General features: G+C 39.7%; 2 protein-coding genes across 5 annotated transcripts; one reads left to right on the top strand and one right to left on the bottom strand.

Annotated features, from left to right (window-relative positions):
• Nucleotides 1-417: 417 nt before the first annotated feature.
• On the bottom strand, nt 418-2335 carry NANP (N-acetylneuraminic acid phosphatase). The gene is made up of 2 exons (XM_074896931.1): nt 2134-2335; nt 418-1898 (listed from the first exon to the last, which is right to left on the bottom strand). The coding sequence occupies exons 1-2, from the start codon at nt 2221-2223 to the stop codon at nt 1203-1205; spliced, it is 786 nt and encodes a 261-aa protein (XP_074753032.1). The 5' UTR covers nt 2224-2335; the 3' UTR covers nt 418-1202.
• Nucleotides 2336-7188: 4853 nt separating this feature from the next.
• Nucleotides 7189-25778, top strand: EIF2AK2 (eukaryotic translation initiation factor 2 alpha kinase 2). 4 transcript variants are annotated; one of them, XM_074896927.1, is made up of 16 exons: nt 7189-7309; nt 7736-7862; nt 11450-11564; nt 12735-12904; nt 13693-13819; nt 15481-15563; nt 16453-16537; nt 16999-17033; nt 17189-17323; nt 17768-17887; nt 19169-19276; nt 21111-21303; nt 23474-23599; nt 24140-24235; nt 25507-25569; nt 25649-25778. In XM_074896927.1, exons 2-16 carry the CDS (start codon nt 7759-7761, stop codon nt 25766-25768), a joined length of 1680 nt encoding a protein of 559 aa, XP_074753028.1. In that variant the 5' UTR covers nt 7189-7309; nt 7736-7758; the 3' UTR covers nt 25769-25778. The 4 variants fall into 4 exon arrangements, 3 of the variants coding, with proteins under 3 accessions (XP_074753028.1, XP_074753027.1, XP_074753029.1); XR_012632900.1 differs by lacking the exon at nt 25649-25778 and having other exon boundaries at nt 24140-24945; nt 25008-25623; XM_074896926.1 differs by having other exon boundaries at nt 25507-25778.
• The last annotated feature ends 35 nt before the right edge of the window (nt 25779-25813 follow it).

Below are 25813 nucleotides of genomic sequence, written 5' to 3'. Positions count from 1 at the left end.
AGATAAATTATTAAGATAATGATCTGGGAAATAGAAATCTTAGTGTTTTAGAGAGCCAGCTCCTGCATCTAGTGGAAATGGCACATACGCATTATAAAGTTGTACACAGTACTATAATGCATATGACATAATTTTCCAATTTCCTGAAGAGAGTCATGAAAGCCATTTACAAACAACTAGCTCATATTTTCTCCAGAGTAAATCACACAAAATACATGTAGAAACTGGAGTAAGGAGGGATAGCATAGCAGTGCCATTAAAACAGTCAAAAATAAGCACCGATCCTGCAGCAGCATCTGAGTAGTCATAAACCTGAGCAAGACCATGAAGTTTCTCCAAAAAGTCTGATCAAAATTCACGAACAAAATCAGACAGAACAATAATATTAGCTTTGAAAGAGTCTGACAGTACAGTAAGGCCATTGAAAATATCCCTGTTTTATCTATTACATTCCAACAAAAATCACAATCTGAATTACAAGTATACTACGGATCTGTGTAAGCACCAAGATAATATAAAGTAAACAACTTATCCATCAAGTCCTCTGATAAATGGTCCCCTACACAAATGCAAATTTTTAATGCACATTTAAGTACTTCTGGCAAGAGGTACAGATTCTATAAAAGAAAAGTCACTGCAAAGTCTGAAAAAAATTATAAAACTTGAAAACAGATCAAAAGGTAGAACATTTTCTAATGGTCTGATACACAATAAATTCTGTCAATAAATTCTGGTTTTAGAAATGGCAAAATTCACTCCAGTTCCCGAGATAAACTGCAGATCAATTGTGATTTACCAGATTGTACCACACTCTTTCTCACCTTCTTTTACACACTGCAAACAAGGTCTGAACTGAAGTTTCTGCTAAATTTACAAGTCAGCAAAGCATGTGAAAGATCAAAACATTCACATTTTCTTTTGCACTATAAAGAGACTGGCACCTTAGGTCAGAGACAGCTAGACACAGTTTGTCAAAATGATTTCCAGATAGAGGCAGCTATTTTAAATTAACTGCACTTGCATCTTTTAAGGTAATCTAGCTCTTTGTTTCTATCATCTTTTCACTGACAACTGTGCTCTTACTCAACCACCTGCTGTTTAAGAAAGCACACCATCCATGAGCTCAAAATCCTAGGGTCGAATTTTCTAAAAAATCTTGAGTCACCTAACGTCCCAGCACGTCCCTGACTATGCTGAAACCATCAGTGTGTTTCATTGCTACCAGCCGTATGGTCAGTTCCTAACTTAGCATTAATTTTGTGCTCCATCTTCTGTAACACTGCTGGAAGATCCAGAACAGAAGAAATAATATAATGAGGTACTGGGGAGGTGTCTACTGGGGTAGTCATCGCTTTGTTTAACCAGACAGTTGCTTTCAAGCCAGCATTCAGGCCTCCTTGAATATCTGTATCTAGAGAGTCACCAACCATAACACACTCTGTGGGCTGCACCCCCAGGAGATCGCAGCAGTAATGAAATATGGATGGCGCCGGTTTCTCTTCCTTCTGCTCTCCTCCCACGACGATGGCGTCGAAGTAGGGCTGACAGGCGCACGCTTCGATCTTCTCCCGCTGCGTCTGCCTGTCGCCGTTAGTTAGGAGCAGCAGGCGGACCCCTTTCCGCAGCTCGGTGAGCATGTCCCGCGTGTCCTGGGACAGGGTGAGGTGCCGGAGGCGAGTCGTTTTCCACAGGAAATAGCACTCGGCGGCCAGGTTGCGGTTCACCTCCCCCCCGATGGTCTCTTGGATCGCCTCCTCCCAGTGGGAAATCCGCAGGTCGGTGATGCACATCTTGGCGGGATCGTGGCACTCCTTGAGAAGCTTGTCCTGGACCTTCTCGCAGATGACGCGGGCTTCTTCCTCGCCGCAGTGGTGCTTCGACCGCAGGGCGCTCATCACCTGCAGCAGACAAGGGGCCCCCATCAGTGCGCTACACGCGCCGGGCCGGGCGCCGCGCCCGCTAACGGCCGCCCAGGGGCCTCCGGCTCCCTGCCGGGGCCGGGCAGGCGGCGCCGCGGCCGTCGGGCCGGGAGGTGGGGGGACATGGGGGGGGGGGGGGTGGGGGTGGGCTGTGGCCGCCGACCCCACGCGGGACACCCGGGGGCAGGGGCAGTACCATCCCCGGGGGCAGTACCTCCTCGATGGCGCGCTGTCCGGCCGCCGCCGTGTCGACCAGCGTGTTGTCCAGGTCGAAGAACACCGCCTTGACGCCGTGCACCCCCATGGCGCCGCCTCTCGCGATGAAGGCCGGGCCGCCACGGCGGAGGCGCGACCGCCCCAACCGCCGCCAGAGCGGGCCACGGCGGGGCGGGGCGGGGCGCGGTGCTGCGTCACGGCCGTGCGGCGGCCACCAGCGCCGCGGGGCGGGGAGAGGAGGAACGGCCGCCCCCTCCCGCTAACGTAAAACGCGCTGTCCGTAAGCGTGCTGACGTCAAACGTGCCGCGCCCCTCTGCGGGGGAGGGTGAATGGCGCCGCGGCCTGGCGCCGGGCTGTGAGGGGACCCCGCCCGGGTCCCCGCGCGGCGGTGGGGGAGCCGCAGTGCTCCGCCCCGTCCCGGTGTGGGGCGGGGTGCGGCACGGGAGGGGTCGCTCTTGTGGTTCGGGATTTGCGGCTGGGTTTGTGGGTTTAGGTTGGGCTTTTATTCTTTTTTTTTTTTTTTTTTTCTCTGTTGAGAAATGTTTTCTGAGTGAGGCAAGCGGGAGTGGCGTGTGCTCTGAAGGTGCCTGTTGAAGTGGGCAGCGTTACCGTGACAGCGCTTCCACCCGGCAGCGCCTGCGCGGCGGCCCCGCGGCTTCCTTGCCCGCTCCAGGCGGCCGCGGCAGCTCCGCGCCCTGTGCCGGCCGCGGGGCTCGCTCGCTGCCTTATTGCTGTCGCGACCGCGGCTACTGTGCTGGTGAAACTCTTTATGGCCCTCATAAAATGTCACCAGTAAGTTCGGCGCCCGAAGATGCCGAAATCCGTCGATTTGTACGCTGCAGCCCTCCTTGAACGGGCTTCGGTGGAAAGGGCCCTGCGCGGAGGAGAAGGACGAGGATACACACACAGGAGGTGCGGGCAGGGTCGATCCTCCCCGGCTGCTGCTGCTGTCCGGAGCGTGTCCCGCTGCAGTCATCGGCGGGCAAAGCCAGCCACAATGGGTCACGCAGCTCCGGGGTGATTTCTTCATGGTAAAGTCAGAGCCAATGACTCCACTATAAATGCTTCCGTATTTGACGGAACAGGCATGATAGTAGAATACTTGAAATTCCAAAGGTCAGTGTTCTTCTAGAGCAAATGAATCTGAAAGGTATAACAGAACAAGTTTTACCGGTGTATGTACCCGAATAGATCACTTTTCCCAGGATAAAGATTAACAGCAGGGTTGATTGCTCAAGTAATATTCCTATTGTTCTTTGACAACTTGTTTTGATAAACACGGTATTCTTTTTTTTCATGAGCCAGCAAGCAAATTTTGCTGATTTGATTTCTGTTAATGCTGCTGATGTCGATTAGACTTTAATAATTAAAGGCAATTCACAAAGCTGGAGGAAATTTTATATCTTACCAGAGAAAATGAAAGTTCACTCCAGGCCACTTTCGGTTCGAAAACTGCACTTTTGATAGCAATCTCCTTGTTTGATAAGACGTTTGGTAATAAATAAGGCCAAAAAAAAAATGCCAAAGACCTTGGTGTATGGCAAGTAAAACTACAAAAGACAGGCATTTAAGGAGAGGGAGGAATTCTGAGAAAAAAAATCAGACGTGGCTAAGGATCGTGGAGTTAAGGAAATAGAAGTTTTAATAAAATTGTTCTAGTTGACTTGTAATAAAATGTGCTACATGGATTTCACATGCTTCTGCTGAATTACTGTTTTTCAGAATTTATACAGAAGAGTGATTAAACATAGCTGAATTTCTAGGATTCTCTCCACTTAAAGTGACACCTGTTTCTGACAGTCCCATGTTCCAGTCAGTGACCAGTGGATCCTTTAAAATGTGTACCTTTCAGAAAAGGTACATTTATATAAAAGTAATAATCTTAGTGCTTTCTTTGACAGTTGTTCAGAGAGGTCATAGTCGGAAAATAAATGTCTTAAATGATCTTATATTTCAGATAGAGAACTGAAGCAGTTAAACAATGGATTATAATTATATTTTAAACATAATATTTTCATTTTTCTCATCAAGTGACTGTGTGGAGAGCTGACATTCACTTTACAGTAGGATGTGTTACAATTGTAAAATGTACTTTCGAGTATACTTACAAAAGTCACTGTAAGGTAGTTTAGCTTGAGCCGTTTGCCATGCTGTGTTTGTGTGAACGCCATGCTTAGCAAATAAGGCCACACATGACAGCTTTTTCTATCGGTATTTCGGCATGCATGACCTGTGTGCAATTGTACGTTCTCAGACGTGCAGTACCTGATCATTGGTCTTTCTGCAGGTTCGTTGGAGACTAGAAATGTCTCACAGAAGCTTGGAGCCAGGAGAAAAAAAAGGTGATCAGAAACCTAAGTAGGAGTCAAGTTAAAACATGAGGTGCGTTGCACATTCTAGAAGTGATAATGTAAGAATGCCATTTTGGTATCTTTAAATGAGGTTCATACATAGAATTATGGAATTGCTCTGGGTGTGTTTTAACAAGGGAGAATGTCCTGAACTTTTCAAATAAAACCCGTTTTCATATGGAAATAATAATTTGTGAATTATGTGACTCATATCATGGTTTCTCTTTTTGTTCTACAAGATGATTATACTTAGGAGTTTAGCATTTTCAACTCTCTGGTGATTTTCTCTGCATCCCCACTGACATGGGTTCCTTGCTGGTTGTGTTGTCACTGAGAAACGAGATAAAAACTTACCGACACCAATGTGATGTAAATAAGCAGACACTTCTTTATTCATGGCCAGGTGCGCAGGGGAGTCATCTCACCAGCAATACACACCAAGCACCAAGATTATACAATTTATATAGAATTTACTCATACATATTCATTAAGTATTCATGCATAAGCATATAATTTCTTGGAAATCATCAACATACTCTCCTCCTATTTCCAATTATGCGCAGTGAAAGCTAGAAATGTCTAGAGATGGGTCTGGGGTGTAATACGAGTAGCTGGTCCATGAGTTGGTGGTCGCGATCTTTTCCTGCTGGAATTACCTTCTGCTTAAGTTCACGGTTTCTTGGCAGGTACTTGCAAGCTGTTACAGTTGGTTTTCCTCAGTTCCCATTAATCCTAGACCTTGACAGCCACATGCATTCTTCTAGTTCTATGTATGCCTCATAAATCAGTTTATAAAACAAATTGTGTTTGTTACCTAGGTTCTAAACGCTCCTACTAGTTAATTTTGATCAATCCCTTTGGCCTTGGTATGGGGCTATACGGGGATTTTAGAGTAGCATTCGGTTGCTGGTATAAAGTGCAATAAATGTGAACAAATAATTTCTACTAAAATACCTCTTAATACTGTACTCATATTAAAATTAAACATAATTTCAGTTGATAACAAAATCGGTAACAGTTTCAGCTCTGAGGGAGAGCAGGTGTGCTTCCTGGGTGCTGATGGGTGCCCAAGTTGTTTCCTTGTACTAAGATGAGGCCTAAGGCTTACTGCTGTTTTCTTTCTCTCCTCTGCAGCTGTCTGGTTTCTACTGGAGAGAGATCTTGCAGGGGGTCGGGGTGGGAGTCAAAGCAGAGTCCGATAGGTTATGTATCTGGGGATCAGGAATAGATGTTGAGTGCACACAGTGAAACACATCTGCTCCATGCTTAAGGTATAGCTTCTGGAAACTAATCTTGGAGATTTATTTTCTTTCCCACTTTTTTTTTTTTTTTTTCTTTCCTGCTTCTCTAGAATATATTATTAATTTGGTGGCTGTTGGGTTGGTTTTGGTTTGGTTTTTTTTTTTTTTTATCCCAGTAAGAGATTTGCTGTGAAGTGCCTTAATGTTCAGTGATACCCATAACATTTTCAGTTTAAAGAAGGGTTAAACAATGAGAGATGAGAAATTGCTTCCCTGTTGGAGAAAGTTGCTTGTTGGCTAAGACCAAAACAGAACTGTGAGAACTTTAAAGAGATCTGAGCAGGCTGAGTGGGTTGGCTAACAACATTGTGTTCTGATCAGTGCAGACAGCTGGAAGGAAAAACATTTCAATTACACTTTTTTTTTTTCTTTTTAACTTTTCTAAATTCAGTATGTGTACGTTGACATGATCTCTAAAAAGTGGAAGACCACCTTTGTAAAATCAGCTCTTACAGTGCAGGAGGGCCACGGTGAAGCACCATGTAAAAAAGGATGTTGAATTTTTTTTTTTTTTCTTAATTTACATTAGCAGTAGAGCTTCATTTGGAATGACTTGTGCTTACTGATCACCTCATTAAGGAATTCCCACAGATGTAGAATTGGAAGGGTGGAGAGGGTGTGCAAGGGCTGAGGAAAAACTGAAGAGAAATTGCAGCAAAGTGGGATACAATAAAATAATATCCAACCGAAAGGATAGCAACTGAATTTGGAATTCAAAATGCGTGAAAGGAAATACTTTTTGTTACGTGGTCTAATTATGGTTTGGAATGAATTTCTGTGGGAAGCTGCTGATGTTGAGACTGTTGCAGTACCGCGGAGCAGTGGGATACTGGCACCAAGACCGAGAACACTCGGAGCTGTGGTTAGCCCTGTCACCTTGTAGTGGATATGAGCGTTGACTGGCTAGTCGGAGAGGGAAAAGGGCTACTAAAAAAAAAAAAAAAAAAAAAAAGTATTTGGATGTATTTGGGAAAAGCTGGGTGCGTCACTACTCTCCGCTGTCGATGTGGTATGCGGTTGCTGTAGCTGCCGTGCACCATCGGTGTCGGGAAGAGGCCGGGGCAGCTCGGGGCAGTGCCGGTGGGTGCACCGCTGGGCCGTCACACGCCGCCGCTGCCAAGCGCCTCTTGGCCTCGCAGCCCCTTTCCCGCGCACTTCGCGGCCCTGAGGGGGCAGAGCCGCAGCTGCCGAGGCCGGGGCCGCCCCGCTCGCCTCGCCCCGTGGCCGCGGGACCGAAGCTCGGCCGCCGCCCGCCGCCCCGCCTCCGGGGCTGCCTCCCGCCCTTTCGGTTTCGCTTCCAGCCGGGGCGGGCAGTGCTGCAGGAAACGAAACTGGGCGGCGCCTGCCAGCCGCCGCCGCCGTCGTCGCCGTCGCCGTGCTCTGCCGCGCTGCGTCGGCTGCCCGAGCTCCGGGGGACCCAGGACGGCTGCCGCGACCCGGGGGTCAGGGCGGGGAGGGCAAGCGGTCCGGCCGGCCCGGCGAGGCGGGCTGCCCGCGGCCCGGTGCCTGGATTCACTGACGGTACGTGTCCCCGAGCCCGGCAGCCACCGCGGCTTGAAAGGCTACATTAAAATGCCTTCTGGTTCCCGAAGGCGATCGATTCTAATTCTGGCTGGAGAAACGTTACAGATTTTTTAAATGATTACTTTCTTTCCCCACAGGATTTGATGAATGATTCAGCCTTTTGTCACCAAGAAATCTGCTGAGAAACCTTCTCTAATCACTAAATTCTCTGCTTTTCTTTCCAAATGTGTTATTCCAAGCAACGAGTTTTCAAAAACAGTTGCAGATCAACTGCTTGAATTAGAAATGAGAATTAGTTTTCCATGAACTTTGTTACTGGTACCAGTTTTCTACTTTATATCACAGCAGTGGTCTGCTAGGATTAGGGCCAGTTGCTATGCTGTGCCTGCAGGTACAGATGTATTTTTGAATGTTGCTTTGCAGAACCTCTTTGAGATTGTCTTAAAATGGAACGTGAGTACATGGAGAAGATCAACCATTACTGTCAAAAGCATAAATTTACACTGGCTTATATCGATGTCGGGATGACCGGCCCATCTCATGATCCCGAGTAAGTTCACTATGCATGTAAATAAATGTTGGGACTCTTCCTGCAATGAATGAACTGGGTAAAGCTTGAAATCATAAAAGTCTGTGATTTATGTTGTTAATTTCTAACCATAAACATTGGATGTATATTAATTGATTTGGTACCAACATGTTTTATGTGTAGTTAACTTTTGAACATCTGTTACAAGAACAGAGTGTTTTGCTTAAGATATTTTCCTTTTAGAGACTCAGGATCTATGATGTTTCCTTGTGTGATTTTTTTTTTTTTTTTTTTAAATTTTTGCTAGTTTATATGAAGTCAAGCCTTATGCTAATAATTAGGATGCTTCTTTTAATGTCTTCCATGTTGCCAGCCAGCACTGTCTTTGCTGACTTAATTGTAGACCTGACCATAGTCCTAGAATAAATTAGTAAGTATTAGCTGGGTGTCAAATGTTAATCAGTTATCTTAATTTTTTCCCCATGCGGCTCATGTAATTCAAAGAAGTAACCCCTATCACAGTAATGGCCATACCTGTGGTCACACAGCTACATCTTCATGCTTCAAAAGTGATGGCGTGGGACAAACAGAATTTACACACATTTCAAATTTACTCATTTATCCCATTTATTGCACTTTTTCACTTTTTCTGTGTGCTCTGCTACATTGAGAAATATAATTCAACTCATTCTCTTGTATCTGTAAGTGATGTGAAGTTTGGCAGTGGTATCTAGGAAGATCCTGCATAACTTGGGCTGTTCCAAGGAGTACAACGTACAGCATCTGGCTACAGCGATGAGTGCTGTAAACCTCCTTCCGTGCCTTAGTGGTGCTCTTTCCCACTGCTCTGCCTGGGAACGGGATGCGTTGGCCACTGCTGGTCCTGACCTGGCTCCCTAACTCTTTGGTGCTATGTCTCATAAGTCCTCCTGCAGTTGTCCAAGGCACGATGCACAGGCACCTTCAGTCATCTCCTCCTGTCCTATCATGGTTTTGGTGCTGTAGCTGCTTCCACTGCTATGTCTGGTGGGGTCACTGCTGAACGCGATATAAGAAGGCTGGGAGAGCCCAGGCTGGCTCAGTTCTGAGCAGTGGTGAGCTTTCTTTGGCTGGGAACGCAGTGTGTGGGCAACCAGGCCGATACTACCTAAACCTGACAAGTCTGGGCAGCGCTTATTAACTTGGGACCCATGGTGGATAAGTGCAGGAGAGCTGAGCACGCACACGACCAATGTGATCAAGCAATGCCCGTTTATTACAACTAAGAAAGCCCTTTTATAATGTTCTCCCGCACACGTGAGTAACATGCAGTACAAGTCTGCATGATTGGACAGTTAACTTAGCCTGCGCTTTAAACCTTCTTATGACTGGATAAAAAGTGCCCCATCAGCCTTGCCAGGCTTCCTGCCTTGTGGAACTTCCTCTTCCGTCCCAACCCCTTCCGGGGGTTGTTTGTCTCGTCGAGTTTCTCCCCCCTCATTCAGGGTCACATCCTTATCGCATTCTTGCTCAGGTGAGGCTCTTACCAGTCTTGTTCTCATGCAGGATTGCTCACATGTCCATTCTCTCGCAGAAAGTCCTCTTGAATCCCAACAGATAAGTGTGACTGTACATTTGGGACCAGCCCATGTAACACTCATTCAGATAATCCTTAACTCAGGTAATTAACTCGTGGATAATTGAGACTCGGACTGCAGATTTCCTCATGGATGCTTAAAGAAAATGGTGACTTTTGGATGCAAAGTCATAGCTGAATGTATATAGTATTCAGCATTTAGATATGGGTTGGCTAAGAAACCCTTTCCCAAAGAACAACCTTTTTTTCATGCTTTTTTTTTTGGTATGCTGTTTCCTGTGTGAAGGATATGTGGGACACTGGTGTGCCTTGTCCTACTGTTTACCCCCTTAAGGTCTCTCACTAAGTCTTGCTTACGCAATGACTGCAAGCACTTTTCTGCATCATTTGCCATCCAAACGTTTTGTTAAAGGGAAGTGAAGAATGAAGTTGGAATACTGAAAAAAGTTAATTCCTGAAGTCATTCCACTATTTGAGACAAATTGTTCCACAGAGAAACTCATGATGTTATACCTAGACTGTTTGTTTGAATCTATCATGTTGACTGAGCTTGTACATCTATATGCTCAGCTGCAATGTGAAGTACAGACAAACCCTGATGTTACAATAACAGTCCCTTTAACTTGGTGCGAGTCTGTGTTGCTGCCAAAAGCAGAAATTTAGTTTTCTTCTCTGTTGCCTTTTCTGCAAAGGTAGTAGCAGAAACATTAGTGATTTTGCATCTGCAGTACAAGTTGGATCTGGATAAGAACTGATTTGGTGTGAAAACCAGCCATTTGCTATTAGGTCACTGTGGTGGGTTGACCCCAGGTGGCAGTGAAACCCCCAGCCAGCCACTCGCTCACTTCTCCCCAGTGGGCTGGGGGAGATAATCCGAAGGGTGAAAGGAAGAAAAACATGTGGATCGAGATAAAGACAGTTTATAAGTGAAGCAAAGCTGTATGTGCAACCAAAGCAAAATAAGGAATTCACTCGCTACTTTCCATTGGCAGGCAGGTATTTAGTCCTTTCCAGGAAGGTGGGCCTTCTTCATACATCATGGTTACTTAGGGAGACAAACATTATAACCCCAAATGTCTCCTCTTCCTCCTTTTTCCCCTGGCTTTTATTGCTAAGTGCAATGCCATATGGCATGGAATGTCCCTCTGGCCAGCTACGCTGGTTGTTCCCCTTCCCAGCTTCTCTCACACCTGTAGCCTACTTGCTGGGAGTCTAGACTGGGGAAAAATAAAAGGCTTTGATGCTGTGCAAACACTGCTCAGCAACAGGTAAAACATTCTTGTGTTATCAATGCTGGTTTAGTCGCAGATCCACAATGTCGCACCATATCAGCTGCTCTGAAGAAAGTGAACTCCATCCCAGCCTGACCCATTACAGTCAGTCTTGAGCTGCACCAGTTCCCTGTTCTGGCTCACGGAGCTGCTGTATGGGAAGCAGCGCGTGCACAGTTGTGCAGCGGCAGGGCAAGGGATCAGTGGTTCAGTGTGGAAGGGCAGGGTTGGTTTTTTTGGGTTTTTTTGGACTGCCTTTAAATTCTGTCTCATGAAGCACCAGACACATTTTTTTGCACTTGTATGTAGCAGCGTATCAAAGGTGAGTGTAATGTCTCGTCTGGATCCATAAGATTAGCTATTCTTTCCTCTTCATACAGTTTTGCAGTGCTGAGATGTGTGCTGGTGTTAGGGCTTCACAATCTTGCCTGTAACAATGCTGACCTTATGCATTCTTTTGCTTTCAAAATTTACATAATTCTGCTTTTAAAAAGCATTTAAGCATTTAAAAATACTATTAGAACTAATAAAGTACAGGCATTTGTGATTAGGGAGGAAACTTAAAAAAAATATTTCTACTAAAGAATTATGATAATTAGGAGTTAGATATAATAAAACCACATGAATGTTAAATACCTCCACAGTTAATTTATTGTGCTTTGTAGATAATAATCTTCTCAGTTTAACATTCTTTTTAGTAAGTATATATGAGACAAAATGTAACAATGTTTTAGAAAAGTTTCCTTCCATTACCATTACAGGTTCACAGTTGTGGTTAAAATAAATGGTGAGGAATATGGTACAGGGACTGGTAAAAAAAAGAAGGAAGCAAAAGCAGTAGCAGCAAAAAAAGCCTGGGAAGTGATTGAGAAACGAGTGAGTAAACTGTAGGATTTAATAATATTTTTTTTTGCTAGTAAATATTGAAGATTAATCTCTAAAAGTAGCCAATAAAATATAATTTTCTTTAATTTGGAAGAGTTTTGAATTATTTAACTTGTCTTTGTTCTGTCTTATTCAGCTTTTCTACTTTATACCACTGAACTATTTTCCTTATTGTTCTAATACACGGTTACTATGTAATATCAAGACTGTTTCCTCCTCTGCTGTTATAGGAGGATGAGGAAATGTGTTTGCTTTTGTTAAGTTGCCTTGGTATATCCAGAGTGGACAGTGTTCCTTTTTCATCTTGACAACTGTTCAGTAATTCAGTGTCTTCAAAACATTTGCAGGGCGCTGTTCAGTGCGTCTGTTGCCACTCTGGTTATAGAATTGCTTACTCTCACTTGATCTAATTCATCTTTGTTTCCTTGTCATTATATTCTTTACAGTATAACTGATTTATATAGCTCTTTATCCTTCCTTGATTTAGTTTAGGTTTAAGTTTTGCTCCTCTGTTTTCTGCCATGAGTTTTGTGGTAGCCATTCCTTATTTTTCTTTCTGATTCTGAATGTTCTTAGCACATTTTGAGTGAAATCTTTCCTTACCTGTCTCCATATGCTTTTTATTTTGTCACCATCATTACCTTAACACAATTGCTGTATGTTTGCTAATACGTTATTAATGCTGCCTAATCATGACACAGTTGAAAAATCCTGCTTTCCCCTGCACATGCACAGGAGCATTTGCAGCCCTTGCTAAAGGCAGCAGCATCCCACAGCAATCCCTTTTCTTGGCTCTGCTCAGGCTGTGAGAAAATTCAGAAGGCAGCATTTGCTTTTTTTTTTTTTTTTTGAGACATGTCACAACTCATTCCCTGTCTTTTCATAAAAGAGGTGGGAGGGAGACATGGTGATAGGTTGTTAAAGACATTTTTGCAATACCTGGAAAACAGGATTTACATTTCTTTGGAAATTCAAAATGTAATAATTCTGGGTTGGGATGGCTGTCCTTTGCCACAAGGGACTCCATTAATGCACACTGCCTATTTCTTAAAAATAATTTGAATTGCTGATAAACATTGATCAAACATTAGATCTTGTGCACTGTTTATCTTAATTTATTAAGATTAAGCTTTTAAGTTACCTGTTTCATTTGTTTTATAGTCAGAGAGTCCTTCAAATGTGCAAGCTGCAGAATTAATGACAACTCAAGCGACCTTATTACCTGTACCAGCCAGTGACTATGTCAGCCTGCTAAATATGTATTCACAACGGACGCTGCAAATAGTTGATTATCCTAACAAAGAACGTACTGGAGACGCCCATGCTCCCTTGTAAGATGTAGTTTGTCTTCATAATTGCTTTTAATACTTCTCTGTGTTTACTAACATTACCATTAGTTACCCTGAGTGGTGTTAGATTAATCTTTAGAAATACATTAAAAATTTGGAGGTAGTCTGGAGAGAATCCAGTGCAGGGCCATTAGGGTGGTTAAGGAATTGGAGATCATGACATAGGAGGAGAGGCTACGAAGACTGTTTAGCTGGGAGAAGAGATGGCATGATGATAAAATGATAGTTGGTGTTGACAAAATCTTGGCTGTAGCTCTGGCACCTTTGTGGACCTCTTGGCATTTATTTTGGAGACTCCAAGGAACCAAGTGCCCAGGAAAGCCTGTTTTGTGTCTCCCGTATGTACTGCAGTCAGTGAGTTGTAGAAACATACCAGTTAATGACACCTGAGGAATAATAAAGAATGTCTGTGTATTTTAACTCTCCCGACAGTATCTGCTGGAAAACTCTTCCTCTCATCCCATAAAAAAAATCAACCATTTTAAAACCTAAACTGCAGATAATTTGTGATTGTGGGTGCATATGATATGATGCTTTGAGAAGTTCAGTCATAAAAAGTGCTAAGTATTCACTCTCTGAAAATTGGTTATCTTGAAGACATGTCAAATTTGTTATCTACCATTATTAATTAAATGTCTATTGGAAATTATGTCCTGAAGATATATATTTCAGGTTTCTATTCTATAATGTCAATTGACTGTAGTGTTTAAAATCATTAAATTAAGACCTGTCATACAGGATATAAGACTATTCCCTGTTGTATTTTACAGGTTTTCTTGTAGCTGTACAGTTAGTGGTATTGTGTATGGAAGTGGCACTGGAACTTCTCTAGCTGCTGCAAAACAAGCTGCTGCAAAACAAGCATTTGAGAAGCTAAATAAGGAAGACACTCTAACAGTATGTGCTATATTTAACCTTAAGACAAAAGTTTAATTCTTCTGTCTTTAATGTTTGAACAGATTTCCTCATTGTATTTAACAGCATATTCCATGGATTCCACTTAAGAGGGAAACAATCTATATTTTGGTGGGTTGGTTGGGCTACAGGAGTATGTTGGTGAAATTTATGCTGTGTTTCTATATTCAATTGCTGATTAAAAAACCTCACAGTTGATATCTCTGTGTGTTTCAGAATATGGTCTGATATGTTGTCAGTCAAGGATGCAGACATTAAAAAATTCTGAATCCTGACTAACATGCTGGTTGTCTCCTGTGTGAAGTGTTATTTTGCTGACTGGCTATGAACATAAATCTTTTACTGCCTTCTGTTGGATCAAAAATCTATTGTGAAATAAGAGAAAGGCAAAAGCAGGAGTGAGAATCAACAGGACGTGCCTTCTGTAGTGTTCCAAGTCTAGTGAAGCAATTGCTAACACATCCTCTGCGGAGCAGAGCTGTTGTCTTCATGTTGCCAATTGTATTTCCATACATGCAAAAAATTATCAGAATTCTAATAGTGATCCAAACCCACTTCTGAAATGCACAGAATAGTACATATAAAGTACATATGAACTAACTACACTTAAGTGTAGTTTAAAGGGAAGGAAGGCAGTATGGGGGAGGAAAGAAATCTTTTTTACTTTAAGTACTTTTTGCATTATTTGACTCTTTAATGTGAATTTTAAATGCTTCTTTTATTGTTGATTTAAGTTAACCTTGTAACTGGCGGCCTATTACAGCTCTAGGATCCTTTCTTAGTATTTTCCTGTGTTGCAAGCTCATGCGTCTTTGCATTTTCATCAAACTGAAATTTACTATCTCAAGCAGAACCTCTGTGGCACTTACTCTAAATTTGGGGTGGGTTGTTTTGTCTTGGTTTTAATTTTTATTAATTCCCATTTACATCTGTGTAACAAACGAAGTGTAACTAGCAAAAAGTAGTAAAGGCCCAGTAGTCCTGAATTAAAAAAAAATGGGTTCTGTTTGCTGGCTATCATTGAAGCATAAACCCTTAAGGTTTTTTTACTTTTTGATGGGTTGTGGTCTGTAACAAATGTGGTTGTTGCTTTTAATATTACATTTATTCTCTTATGACATGGGGGGAAAAAATGGGAAGAACTTCTACTAAGTATTTTGGATTAAGTTATTTAGTTGACCCTGGTTTAGTAATCCAATTTTCACACTGAAGACATTGAATGTCTTTTTGTACAGACTCAGATTTTCAGTTCTGCTGATCACATATTTCAAAGCCTACATACATCTTGTTTTCCACACAGACAATTGCATATGCAGCAAACAATGAAAACATTTGCTTTTAATAACTGTTAGTCTTATCCTGATTTTTTTAATAGATCCCAGACTCTGCTTCTGCGAATGTGTCTGTATAGTCTCATAATGAGTGGGAAAATGCTCAGTGTGACAGGGTTCTGTGTTTCTCTCCTCTAGGTGGAAGTTAGGCAGATGCCTTTCTTCTGCAGGGCTTTGAATGTTCAGTGTAGTTAACAACTTCCACTTAGGGCCTTGTAATCTTCACTCCAACCTCTTTGACTGGCGTCTTTTGCACTAGGGAATTTTTTTACATGATTTTGTTAACCATTCTTGGTTTTTTATTTTTTTCAGATGGGAAGTAAATATTCTAATGGCAATTCTACATTGAGCAAATATAACAATTCCTCTCCAGTGCCAAGTCAGACTGACTCAGAGTAAGCTGGGTTCACTTACACTGATAATGTGATAATAAAATGGATTTACTAATCTTAGAGGGTCATGTGATCTAATTCTAAATAAAATCTGTCGGTTTATTTATTGCAATGTAAAGCCATTTAATTTGAGCTTATGTTTCTTGGACTTCAGAGCAAAATTGGTTGTACTTGTGCAATTTTGAGTCATTACAGGTTAGCTTATAATAGTTTTAGAGCTTTCTGATAGATTTTTGCCATGAGTAGTTCTTTCAGAAGCATTTTTACTGTAGAGTAACTTGCCTCATTCCATAGCATTATTTCATGCCATTTTTGACACTCATCTTCCTATTGTGAACTCAGTATAATTCAGTTTCAGTACTTTCTTTGTTTCACATTCTGCTTTCTTCACAGATTGCTTTTTTTTCCTTTTTCATTCTCCATAACTCTTCATTTCCACCAAAGGGAAAATTTGCTTAGCAAAAGAAAATGAATGTGCATAAAGTTTGATCTGTGATTTGGGAACCCTAGTGCCACTACCAATTCTTTTATGCTCTTTGTGTGATTGTGAAGCAAGCTGATACATGCGATGCTAGAGGTGGCTGCACTGCCTTGAGATAAACACCTGTATTTAACCTGTTTAATTAAAGGATATACTAGAACATATATCATATAGATACCTACATATCATGATATCATATAGAAATAGAGGAGTATATTACAAAATGTTACTGTTTTTATTAGCTTTCCAGCATAAAGTTTTGTAGTTTAAATCAGTCATGATTGTTAATGCTTCTTCAGGTTTTGCTTTTAAAAACTAGTTTTTTACGTTTCTTTTTTTTTTCATGGCAATGATTTTATTTATGATTGTGTTATTTTCACCTAAAAGCAGTCTATTATTTTTCAATAACAGCAGTATTTGCTTTGAAGACTCAGCTGCAAAGTTGATAGAAAAAATGAAAGACATGGCAGTAAGTGAAAAGCCTTCTCCTCCTCAGGTATAGTATGGAAATTGTCTTCTTTATAATTACATTTTAGACCCTGAACAGAGCAAGCTTCTTGTCAGTGTGTAGCATCATTTTGTTCCTTTATCCACTAATCACTAGAAAACACGTGCATTTTTCCTAAGAATATTCGGTACTTTCTTACTACTAACCATTAGTAATTTATTTCTGTACCGTGGACCCAATTTATGTACTATTGACCAAATGGGCAGTACTCCCAAGAAAGAAGGTCAAACTAAGCTAGTATTTTTCTGTGGGAAGAACGATGATGTTATACATAGCATATGAGAAAAAAATGAAGCTAAGATATGGCTTTTTTTTTATTACGTTGTTTATATAAGGTATGGACACATTAATATAGACAATTCCTAGATACATTCTCAGACACATTTTAAACTAAGTGAAGTGAAAATATTCAGGATATCTCAGTTAGATTTTTTCTCTTTTCCATGTAGAGACATGCACAAGGTTCTGCCTTGAAATGTGGAAGGTACGTGTTTATTTCTAGGTTGGTATCTCCCATAAACCACTTTAGTGTTTTTATATCTAGCAAAGAAATGCCACTATTGGGAGGTATGTTTCTTTTCTTTTGTCACATATTAGAAAAATGGCTCATTATAAGTTCTGCTTTTATCCTTTTTAAAGAAAATTGGCAGCTAATTTATATAATGCAAGAAACCAGGAAGAGAAAAGAAAGATGTCGGATTCAGATGAAAGTCTGCCAGATTTGGACACAAATACCAGTGAAGAGAATGGAAGTCCATACACTGTGAATAAAAGGTAAGAATAGTTTTTTTTAAATAAGATTTGTATGGCAATTACAGTATATAGTGGTCTAGATTTGTTTGTTTATTTATAATAGAATGTAGGAAAATACTGCTGTAAAAATAACTTCCAAAGAAAATTGGTATTTGTGATACTATTTTTTTTTCTGGAAGTTTCAAATATATATATATAATATATATAGCACTGACATGCAATGATATTTAATGCTTACAACCAAAGGTCATTTGTGTGAAGATGTGATGATAATTATTCTACATGCTTTCAAGGGTCAGTTTCCATTGTTTTAATCTTCAAGGCTATGATTTAGACCTGTGTAGGTGTTGAGTGATCCCTGTAGAATATTTCAGCAGATGTATTAGATCTGTCAGGATCATTTATACATCTTGCAAATTTAATGTTAAGTATACTTAAGTTATATATACATTTTTTTTTTTTAAGATTTCTTGAGAGTTTTAAAAATATTGAGCCCATTGGTGAAGGTGGTTTTGGGAACGTTTTCAAGGCAACAGGAAAGCTCGATGAGAGAACCTACGCAATCAAACGAGTTTGCTTCACAAAGTATGTACTGTATATTTCCTTCTGGTTTTTTTTTTGTTTTTTTTTTAATTTTAAGACAATCTTAATCAAGATTTTAGTACTTTGTTTTGTCTCTTTAATAATCCCAGGAGCATTTAAGTTATTTTCATTATTAATTGTCCATTCTTTCTGGTAAACTGTTTTCTTTTGTTCTAAGTGAAGCTGAAAATGACGATGCAACTTGGTTAATTTTTGTATGTGCTGGAATAATTTCAGATACATGTGTAAAAAGGTGTATTTGTTAAGTTCTACTTCCCCTGAACACACTAGTGCTCTGGTTATTAATATTGCAAAATGTGTTTGAAGAAAACTTGCTGATTAATAAAACGTTGAAGGTAGCACTGTTATTTTTGACAGGTTACATGGAAAACTTACATATCAGTAGTGCATAATGACTATAATTAGGGAAAATAGAGAAAAAAATTAAAGCAATACATTTTGTGCTTTGTAATTGGAATATGTGACCCATGTAGTCATTATTCTCACATCATGTTACTTGACCTTTATATATCTCAACAGAGAATGATGATCTTAATTTTTTTTTTAAAGGTAATTTTCTGTAATCAATACCTAGTGGAGTATTTTATCAGCAGCTGAAAAACTTGAATTTCTGTATTCAATCTATTCAGTCGATCAAGAGGCAATCTATTCAAAAAGTTTCAAGTTGTGGGAGATACTTGTCCCTTATATTGGGTAACTGCCTTCCAGATTCTTGTGTTCTTCAGAAATATATGTTGTTTTCATTTGTATTGCAATCCTGAGATATAAAAAGCATTCTACTGATTCTTTAAATAAAGACTGCTGGTCTGCTGATGGGTTTGAACTACTTTACTAGGCAATGTTACAACAGGTAGTGCAGGCCAAATTTATTAATAGTTCTTCATGAGTATTTACATATATTTTCAAGAGTATATGTGGACAAACTTCATAGAGGTGAAAAGAAAACATGGGTGTTTACTACATTGTTTGACTACCTAACATAATGATGCTTTTCTCAGCTTATTTTGAGTGGGGCTTTAATTTCTAATATGGTTAAAACATTTTTGCACTTTGAATAACTGAGCAGATGAAGGAAAACCCACTGAATCTGTAACTACAATTTTGAACTTGTATGAAGAATAATATTATTTTTCTAAATTAATGTAAAACTATCTGTATACTGCTACTTGATATCATGTCTTTTATTTAACTATTAAATTTTTATAAGGAAATGTCATTTGGGTTTTTTTCCTTTTTTTTTTTTTTTTCCCCCCCTCCAAATAGGAATGTAAGGCGTGAAGTAAAAGGACTTGCAGCACTTGACCACGAAAACATAGTACGGTATTACTGTAGCTGGAAAGGATGTGACACTGTAACTCATCCAGACTCAAGGTAACTAAAAGATAGTAGCTTGCACTCACAAACTTGTTTGCTGTAGTGAATTTTGTGCTGTAAAAAGAAAGGCTGATGATTGGTTATAAATCATTATTAAATGTAAATGCATATATATAGACTTACTGTTAGGAAAAAAGGCAGCACTTTTCAACAGCAGGTCATATATAATTAAGTATATCTGTATCTTATTTTCCTTGATAAGATACATTATGTAATTTTATTTTTCTCCTCTCTCTTAATATACAGAACTTTATGAATCTATAGAGGATTATAAGAAAGCAGAACTCAAAAGTTTGGGGCTCAAATTAAGAACACAAACTAAAAAATTGTCTGGCAGCTCTGGCAGCTGGCTGCTAAATTCCTGATCAGAAGTTTCCTTTTTGTAATAACTACTGGTCAGCCAGTAGCTCTCATAGAGAAATAATTAAATCTAAGTTAGTGTTTTAACTATGATGCCTGAAACAGTTTTGTTTGTTGAGAACAGAAACACAAAATGAAATGGTCTTTCATTTAGAGGTAGTCTTTCAACACTAAGACTTCTGGGAAGGCAGTGGTGAGAGTTTTACTTGTACGTTAGATTACTAACTTTTCAAAGCTTCTGTGGTAAGCTTTTTTCACTCTTTATTAAGTATTATGATTATTTTTGGAGTTCCCCAAAGCAAAGTCTGCAAGTTCCTTGATTTTAAAAAAGATTCTAAACCAATTTGTACTAGATATAAATAAATAGAACTACAAACCAAAGAATCCCTGTTCAGTAAGAGTAGCTGTAAATTCATACCCTTCAGATATGTTCCCACACTTACCTAGAGTCATAAAATATTAATGGATTCAAAATTCTGGTTGGCATGATATCTACCCAGTGTGCTTAGCAAATGAGGAATAAAAGAGTGGAAAAAAAAGTCTCGTGTCAAAACCCAATCATTAATACGTTGGAGTCTCAATATCAATTACGCATTTTATGTTGAACAGTTATTGGGTAAAACAGAGGGAAAAAAACCTCCTCAAAACTGAGGTCCCAGCTTGGAATTTCACTTAGTGCTCTGACTTCAAGGCTACAGTAAGTCCTGAGCTGCTTAATGCTTGTTCTTTCAGTACCTCAGGCACCTTCATTCCAGGCACTCAGATTACACAAGCAGGAGAAAGTGGTGCCTACTCCTTTTCATACTGTCCTTCCCCTCACCATTTCCAGCCTCAGCCTATCTTATAGGCTGATGGTGAGGGAACTCTTTTTTCAAAGTGTGAGGCTGTCAGGGGGAAGAATATATTTCACCTATATTTCCAGCTCTCAGAGGGCTTCTTGAACTCGCAGACTGATGTCAAAGATGGTCACCACACTACTTTCTTGAAGGGACAGAGTTTGAAAGAATGTGATCATGCTGGGTAGGAGAGGGAGGCTAAAGCTGTGTTTGAGCAGAATAGAGAATACCTGCCAGGGACTTGCAGCAGTTCCTACAGGGCAAGATGGGAGCCAAGGACAGTGCTGTTTCTTCCTGTATAGGAGATGCCTCTAGATATGAGGAGAGCGGAATTTGAAAAAACTTTCATTGTGAACAAGGAAGCAAGCAAAATGTTAGCATTATTCCAGGGGTTTGTAGCAACTGAACAGGGATTCTTTGGTTTGCAGTTGTATTTATTTATATCTAGTACAAATTGGTCTAGAATCTTTTTTAAAATCAAGGGACTTGCAGACTTTGTTTTTGGGGAACTCCAAAAATAATAATAATAATACTTAATAAAAGGAATTTTTTAAAGAGGAACCTGAGAATCATTGGTGGCTTGGGAGTAATTGTATCTTGCCAATTTCAATATGGTATGTAATTTTCTTTTGCAGGCAGAAGTCAGACAAAGAAACTGTCTGTCTTTTCATCCAAACGGAATTATGTGAACAAGGGACATTGGAAAACTGGATTGAAAAGAATAGACGAGACCAGAAGTATCATGAGATGGCACAAACGAAATTTTTACAAATACTGAAAGGAGTGAAATATATTCATTCTAAAGAGTTAATTCATCGAGATCTCAAGGTAAGTGGGATAGATAATTAAAGAAAAAAAAATAAAAATAGTACTTACTGGAATTTCAGAAAATATTAAATTGTTCTAGTCTTTGTTTAATCTATTATGTACCATAGTAGGATGTCTCTTCTGATATTGCTAGTGATTAATTATTTTTTTTCAGTAACTGGCTGGACTTCATCCTAAAATCAGAAGTTAAACTGGAGGATCTCAGAATGCAGTAGTTCAAAAAATCAGTAATCAGTTAATGGGAGTTTTCAGTTTATTATGTGTTACTGAGTCACAAGACTGCCTATTGGAGTAAGAAATACTAACTTTACTTGATAAAATAATTAGAAGAAAGAAAGGGAAAAGTTGAGTCCAGGAAGTTTGCTCTTGCCATATTGTATTAGGACAGATAAACTATCCCGTTATATGCTGTGTTTGATAACAACATACGCTAGTTGCTCTTGTATCATGCACTCATACAAATATTTGAATGGTACTTTTTTGGATATAAGTTCAGTCTCTACCAGTGCACAATCATAGATTTTATTTCAAGATAAAGATTATAAATGACAAAGTTGCAAGCCTTCAGGGCTTCATATGCCAGCTACAATGTTGCTTATAAAGTTTCAAATCACTTGCTTTATGAAAGTTGTTAGTGAGGTGGTGTTCCTAAAAACTGCTGCAGTGGGTCACATTAAATGTTGATCTAGGATGCTGTTCTCCTTGTATAGTGCCTAATTCCAAACACCTAGAGAGCATCAGAGCTGAGAGATGATACCGTTGATTCTGTCCTTGATGCATATTCCCTTCCTCTCAAGATTTATCATAACCTGAAGTTTATGGACTTCTCAAGCCAGAGATTAAAATCTTTTGCATTTTGCATTCACTCACAGTGTAGTTCCAGATCATGTTCACTGCCCACTCGTAGAATCATCCTATCTTCTAGAGCTTTTCTGTCATCAGGCTTATTGCTACAATACTGGAACAGACCACAAATATACACTCATAAAATACTGATTTCCCTAGATGCCTGGGAAAGAGGCCTAATAAGTGCCTTCTCACCCATTAATTGTTAGCTCTTCCTACTCTGTTCTTTGTGTTTTCTTGCTCCTTCAGTCCTGCTTTATTTTCACCTCAGCTCAGTCTCTTACTTTTTGCTATTCCTATATATGGGCTATATCTATATCCTGTATATATCGTATATATATTCATGTGAATCTCCCGCCCTAGTCCCTTATCCATGGCATCTGGCTGTAACCTGCTTCCAAGTCCTATTGATAACTTGTCTGTCAGCATTTGAATTTAGAAACTTTTCTTCCCATTTTGATCTGCTGTCAACTTAGATGTTTGGCCATCTGAGATCTCCATTTCCCAGAATCAAAGCTGCGGGATAAGTTCAAGCTGGTATGAATTCCATTTGTGCCTGCTATGAATGGAGTCTTTAAATAGTGTAGCCAGGTAGAGGCACTGTATTAAATGTGTGCGCCATGGTCAGACTTGAACAGAACTGCAATGGCCATTCTTGACACACAGATCCTGTTAAATACTAAGTCTCTCCTGGCCTTACAGTCCACTGGAGCTTCTTTGAGTAAAGGATAGCATGAGGTTATTTGGTTTTGGTTTAATAACATTCAGAAGTGTAGTTACTTATCTTCTTTGGGAAATTTCATTCAACCATATACAATTCTATTTCTAGTTGCTTATGACTTTGTCAGATTTAATGGGAAGTTCAATGGAAACTTAAAAGTGATACTTGAGAGGTGGTAGTAAATCTGCAGTTGACTTAGTACAGATAATTCTGCTGTGCCTAGGAGAAACTATGATTTGAGTGGAGTTCCATGTGAGCCTAAGTGCTTTGCCCAAGTGTATCAAATCCCAGGGCTAGGATTGAAGGCTAAAAAGCACTTCTGGATATGAAAAGTTATATACACAATGTATTTGAAGAGCATTAAAGCATGATACAGTTATGACTAAGCTAGTGGGAAAAAATTGCAATTAATGTGGCATGTACTACTTTAAATGTAGATTGTTCTTAAAAATTGAGCTTTTTTCTATTCCCCACCCCATCAGTTTCTTAATGCTAATTTCTCTGAACAATTATCAAGTTTTATGGGGAGCACTTCTGTGACTGATTATGCTTGATAATGTACCTTGCTCATATGGTGATTTTATTTTTTTTAACTATATATAGCCTCAGAATATATTTATATCACGTGAAGATAAAATAAAAATAGGCGACTTTGGTCTTGTGACTTCTGTGGCGTATGGGACTCTGACTGAGAACAGAGGAACAAAATCCTATATGGCACCAGAACAGGTAATTATCCTGCTGTACTAGTGTTTCTTTAACTAGATTTTCATTATAAACTCAGCATTGGATGTTCTCAATCCTAATCTCAGTTCTAAATCAAGTTGCCTGAAGTTCCCTGGTACGACTGTATATAACTGTATTATGGAGAAAGCTGTCTGCAAGTGTGATTTTATTCTGCTGTGCCTAACCTCCAGGGTCTGACATTGCATGCTGTAAGGAATGCTCTTGCAAAACCAGCCTCCCAGCCATATATTTCAATTTGAATTTAGGACTTCTGTTAACTGGGGCATTTGAGTCCTTCTATTTGTTTCATTATTTTTGCCGTATCTGTATAGGTCTGTGGAAGTCTTAATTTCAGTGTGTTTAATGTGACACAACAGTCATTATTTAACAGGTCTGTAGCAGAAAGCATTAACAACTAGTAAGATCAAGTAGGGCCAGTCCTGTAGCCTTGGGGTAGAAATTTCTACCGACTTCAAATTTTGTTTAAGAAGTGCTGTCCAGTTGGATTTGATGCCTATATTGTTCTTGTGCTAATCTTTGTAGTTCGGAGACACATATGGAAATGAAGTAGATATTTATGCACTGGGATTAATTTGGTTTGAAATTCTTTCGGCATTCAGTGGTCATGAGAAAATGAAGGTATGTAATCTTTAGTCTGTGACTCTTCTGCTTTGCTGCTGGTATCGCATGCTGATTGCAGGCTAGAAGGACTCTGTAGATCTAGAATACTGTGTCTATTTACATTTTCCCCCTTGATTCGTTTCTATAAGGCTCATGAGTCCTCACACTTTGGTTGAAATGTAGTAACTGAAGTAAATATTACTGGCTTTATTTCACTTATGTTTTACTGACATACACATTAAAGCCTGGGCATGCTAAATAATAATGTCTAGCAAAAAACATTTCAAGTTTCTGATAAGTATTTTTGTTTGATCAGAGTATTTGAAGGGACTGTTTTTTCTAATCTCAGAAAATAAAAATTATGAATGGGAGAGTTTCATCTCTGCCAATGCTCTCATCTTCACTGCACAGTGGAGCAAGAACAAAGTTTCTATCAAGACAGAACACTTGCGGTTTTCCAAAATGAGAACAAGTGATTGTAATATGTAGCTTTAATTGAAAAAGATATTACTTAATGTATGGGAAAACAATACCAATGGGTCTGCTTGACTCACAGGTTCAACTTGGCTCCGTTCAGCTACATTGTACTATGTTCTAAAACATCTTGTTCTTGTTCACAGCTGACTCTGCAAATGTGTCCACAGTCCCACAGTGTTTACAGTCAAAAGGGCAAGACAATTATTTAGTCTTGTTTTCTTAAAGCATAAAAATCTTGTGTCTGTAGGCAGGTGGCAAGACAATTATTTAGTCTTGTTTTCTTAAAGCATAAAAATCTTGTGTCTGTAGGCAGGTGGGGAAGTCACGTGGATGGAAAGTCCTAGGATGGTCTTCATCTGCCCCATCAGCTTAGAAAATAATTTCACTTAATGGAGCATGATAAACTCTGCATGGTGCTGGCAAGCGCTGCTGAAAGAGCATCATGCAAAAGCAAAGTTGACTATGAGCTGAGTAACTGGCTCAGCTGATGATCACTGAAGAGTAGGGAAAAAGCTTCAAGTTCATGGGAGCTGTTATTTTACTGGACACTGATTATAAGGATAATGTTTCTGAAACAGAGGGTATTGCTGAAACAAACAACATCATTGTTGAGTGTGAAGCTTTTAAGCTTAAAAAGGGACAGCAGTTGATGAGAAGACCATAAAAAACCAAAAGTACAACTAAACGGAAAAAACTTTCAAACTTTTTTTGTAGATTTGTATTTTCCTAATTACTTCAGTAAATTTTATGGGTGAGATGCAAAATATAGTCAATGAAAACATACTGAAACTGTTCTCTCTTATGAATTTCAGGTATGGCATAATGTTAGAGAAGGTAATCTTCCAGAGAGCTTTACCAGACAGTTTCCAACAAAGGTATGCGATTTTAATACATTATTTCAGTTAGTTTATTTAGGCATAAAAAAACGTACTGACATTTTATTTCTTTTTGTAGGCACCTATAATCAAAAAGATGCTTTCAAGAGACCCTTCGGGAAGATACTCTGCATCTGAAATACTTGAATTTTTCAAGTCTGTTGATAAAGACAACTCACTGAAAACTCATACTCAGTGAATGCTCTTTTAAAAAGCTTCCAGGCTCTGTTTAAATCCAGAGTTT

The sequence above is a fragment of the Athene noctua genome, chromosome 1 (assembly GCF_965140245.1).
Source record: "Athene noctua chromosome 1, bAthNoc1.hap1.1, whole genome shotgun sequence".
Classification (NCBI taxonomy): Eukaryota; Metazoa; Chordata; class Aves; order Strigiformes; family Strigidae; genus Athene; species Athene noctua.
Note: the sequence above shows the minus strand (reverse complement) of the source record. Positions and strands in the feature narration are given on the sequence as shown.

Excerpts from the sequence above, each read along its gene's own strand:
- EIF2AK2 (XM_074896926.1), top strand. The coding sequence starts at position 7,759 with ATGGAACGTGAGTACATGGAGAAGATCAACCATTACTGTCAAAAGCAT. Across the intron at positions 11,565-12,734 it reads GGGAAGTGATTGAGAAACGA|TCAGAGAGTCCTTCAAATGT; the intron begins GTGAGTAAACTG and ends TTTGTTTTATAG. Across the intron at positions 17,324-17,767 it reads CCATACACTGTGAATAAAAG|ATTTCTTGAGAGTTTTAAAA; the intron begins GTAAGAATAGTT and ends TTTTTTTTTAAG.
- NANP (XM_074896931.1), bottom strand. The coding sequence starts at position 2,223 with ATGGGGGTGCACGGCGTCAAGGCGGTGTTCTTCGACCTGGACAACACG. Across the intron at positions 1,899-2,133 it reads GACAGCGCGCCATCGAGGAG|GTGATGAGCGCCCTGCGGTC; the intron begins GTACTGCCCCCG and ends TGTCTGCTGCAG.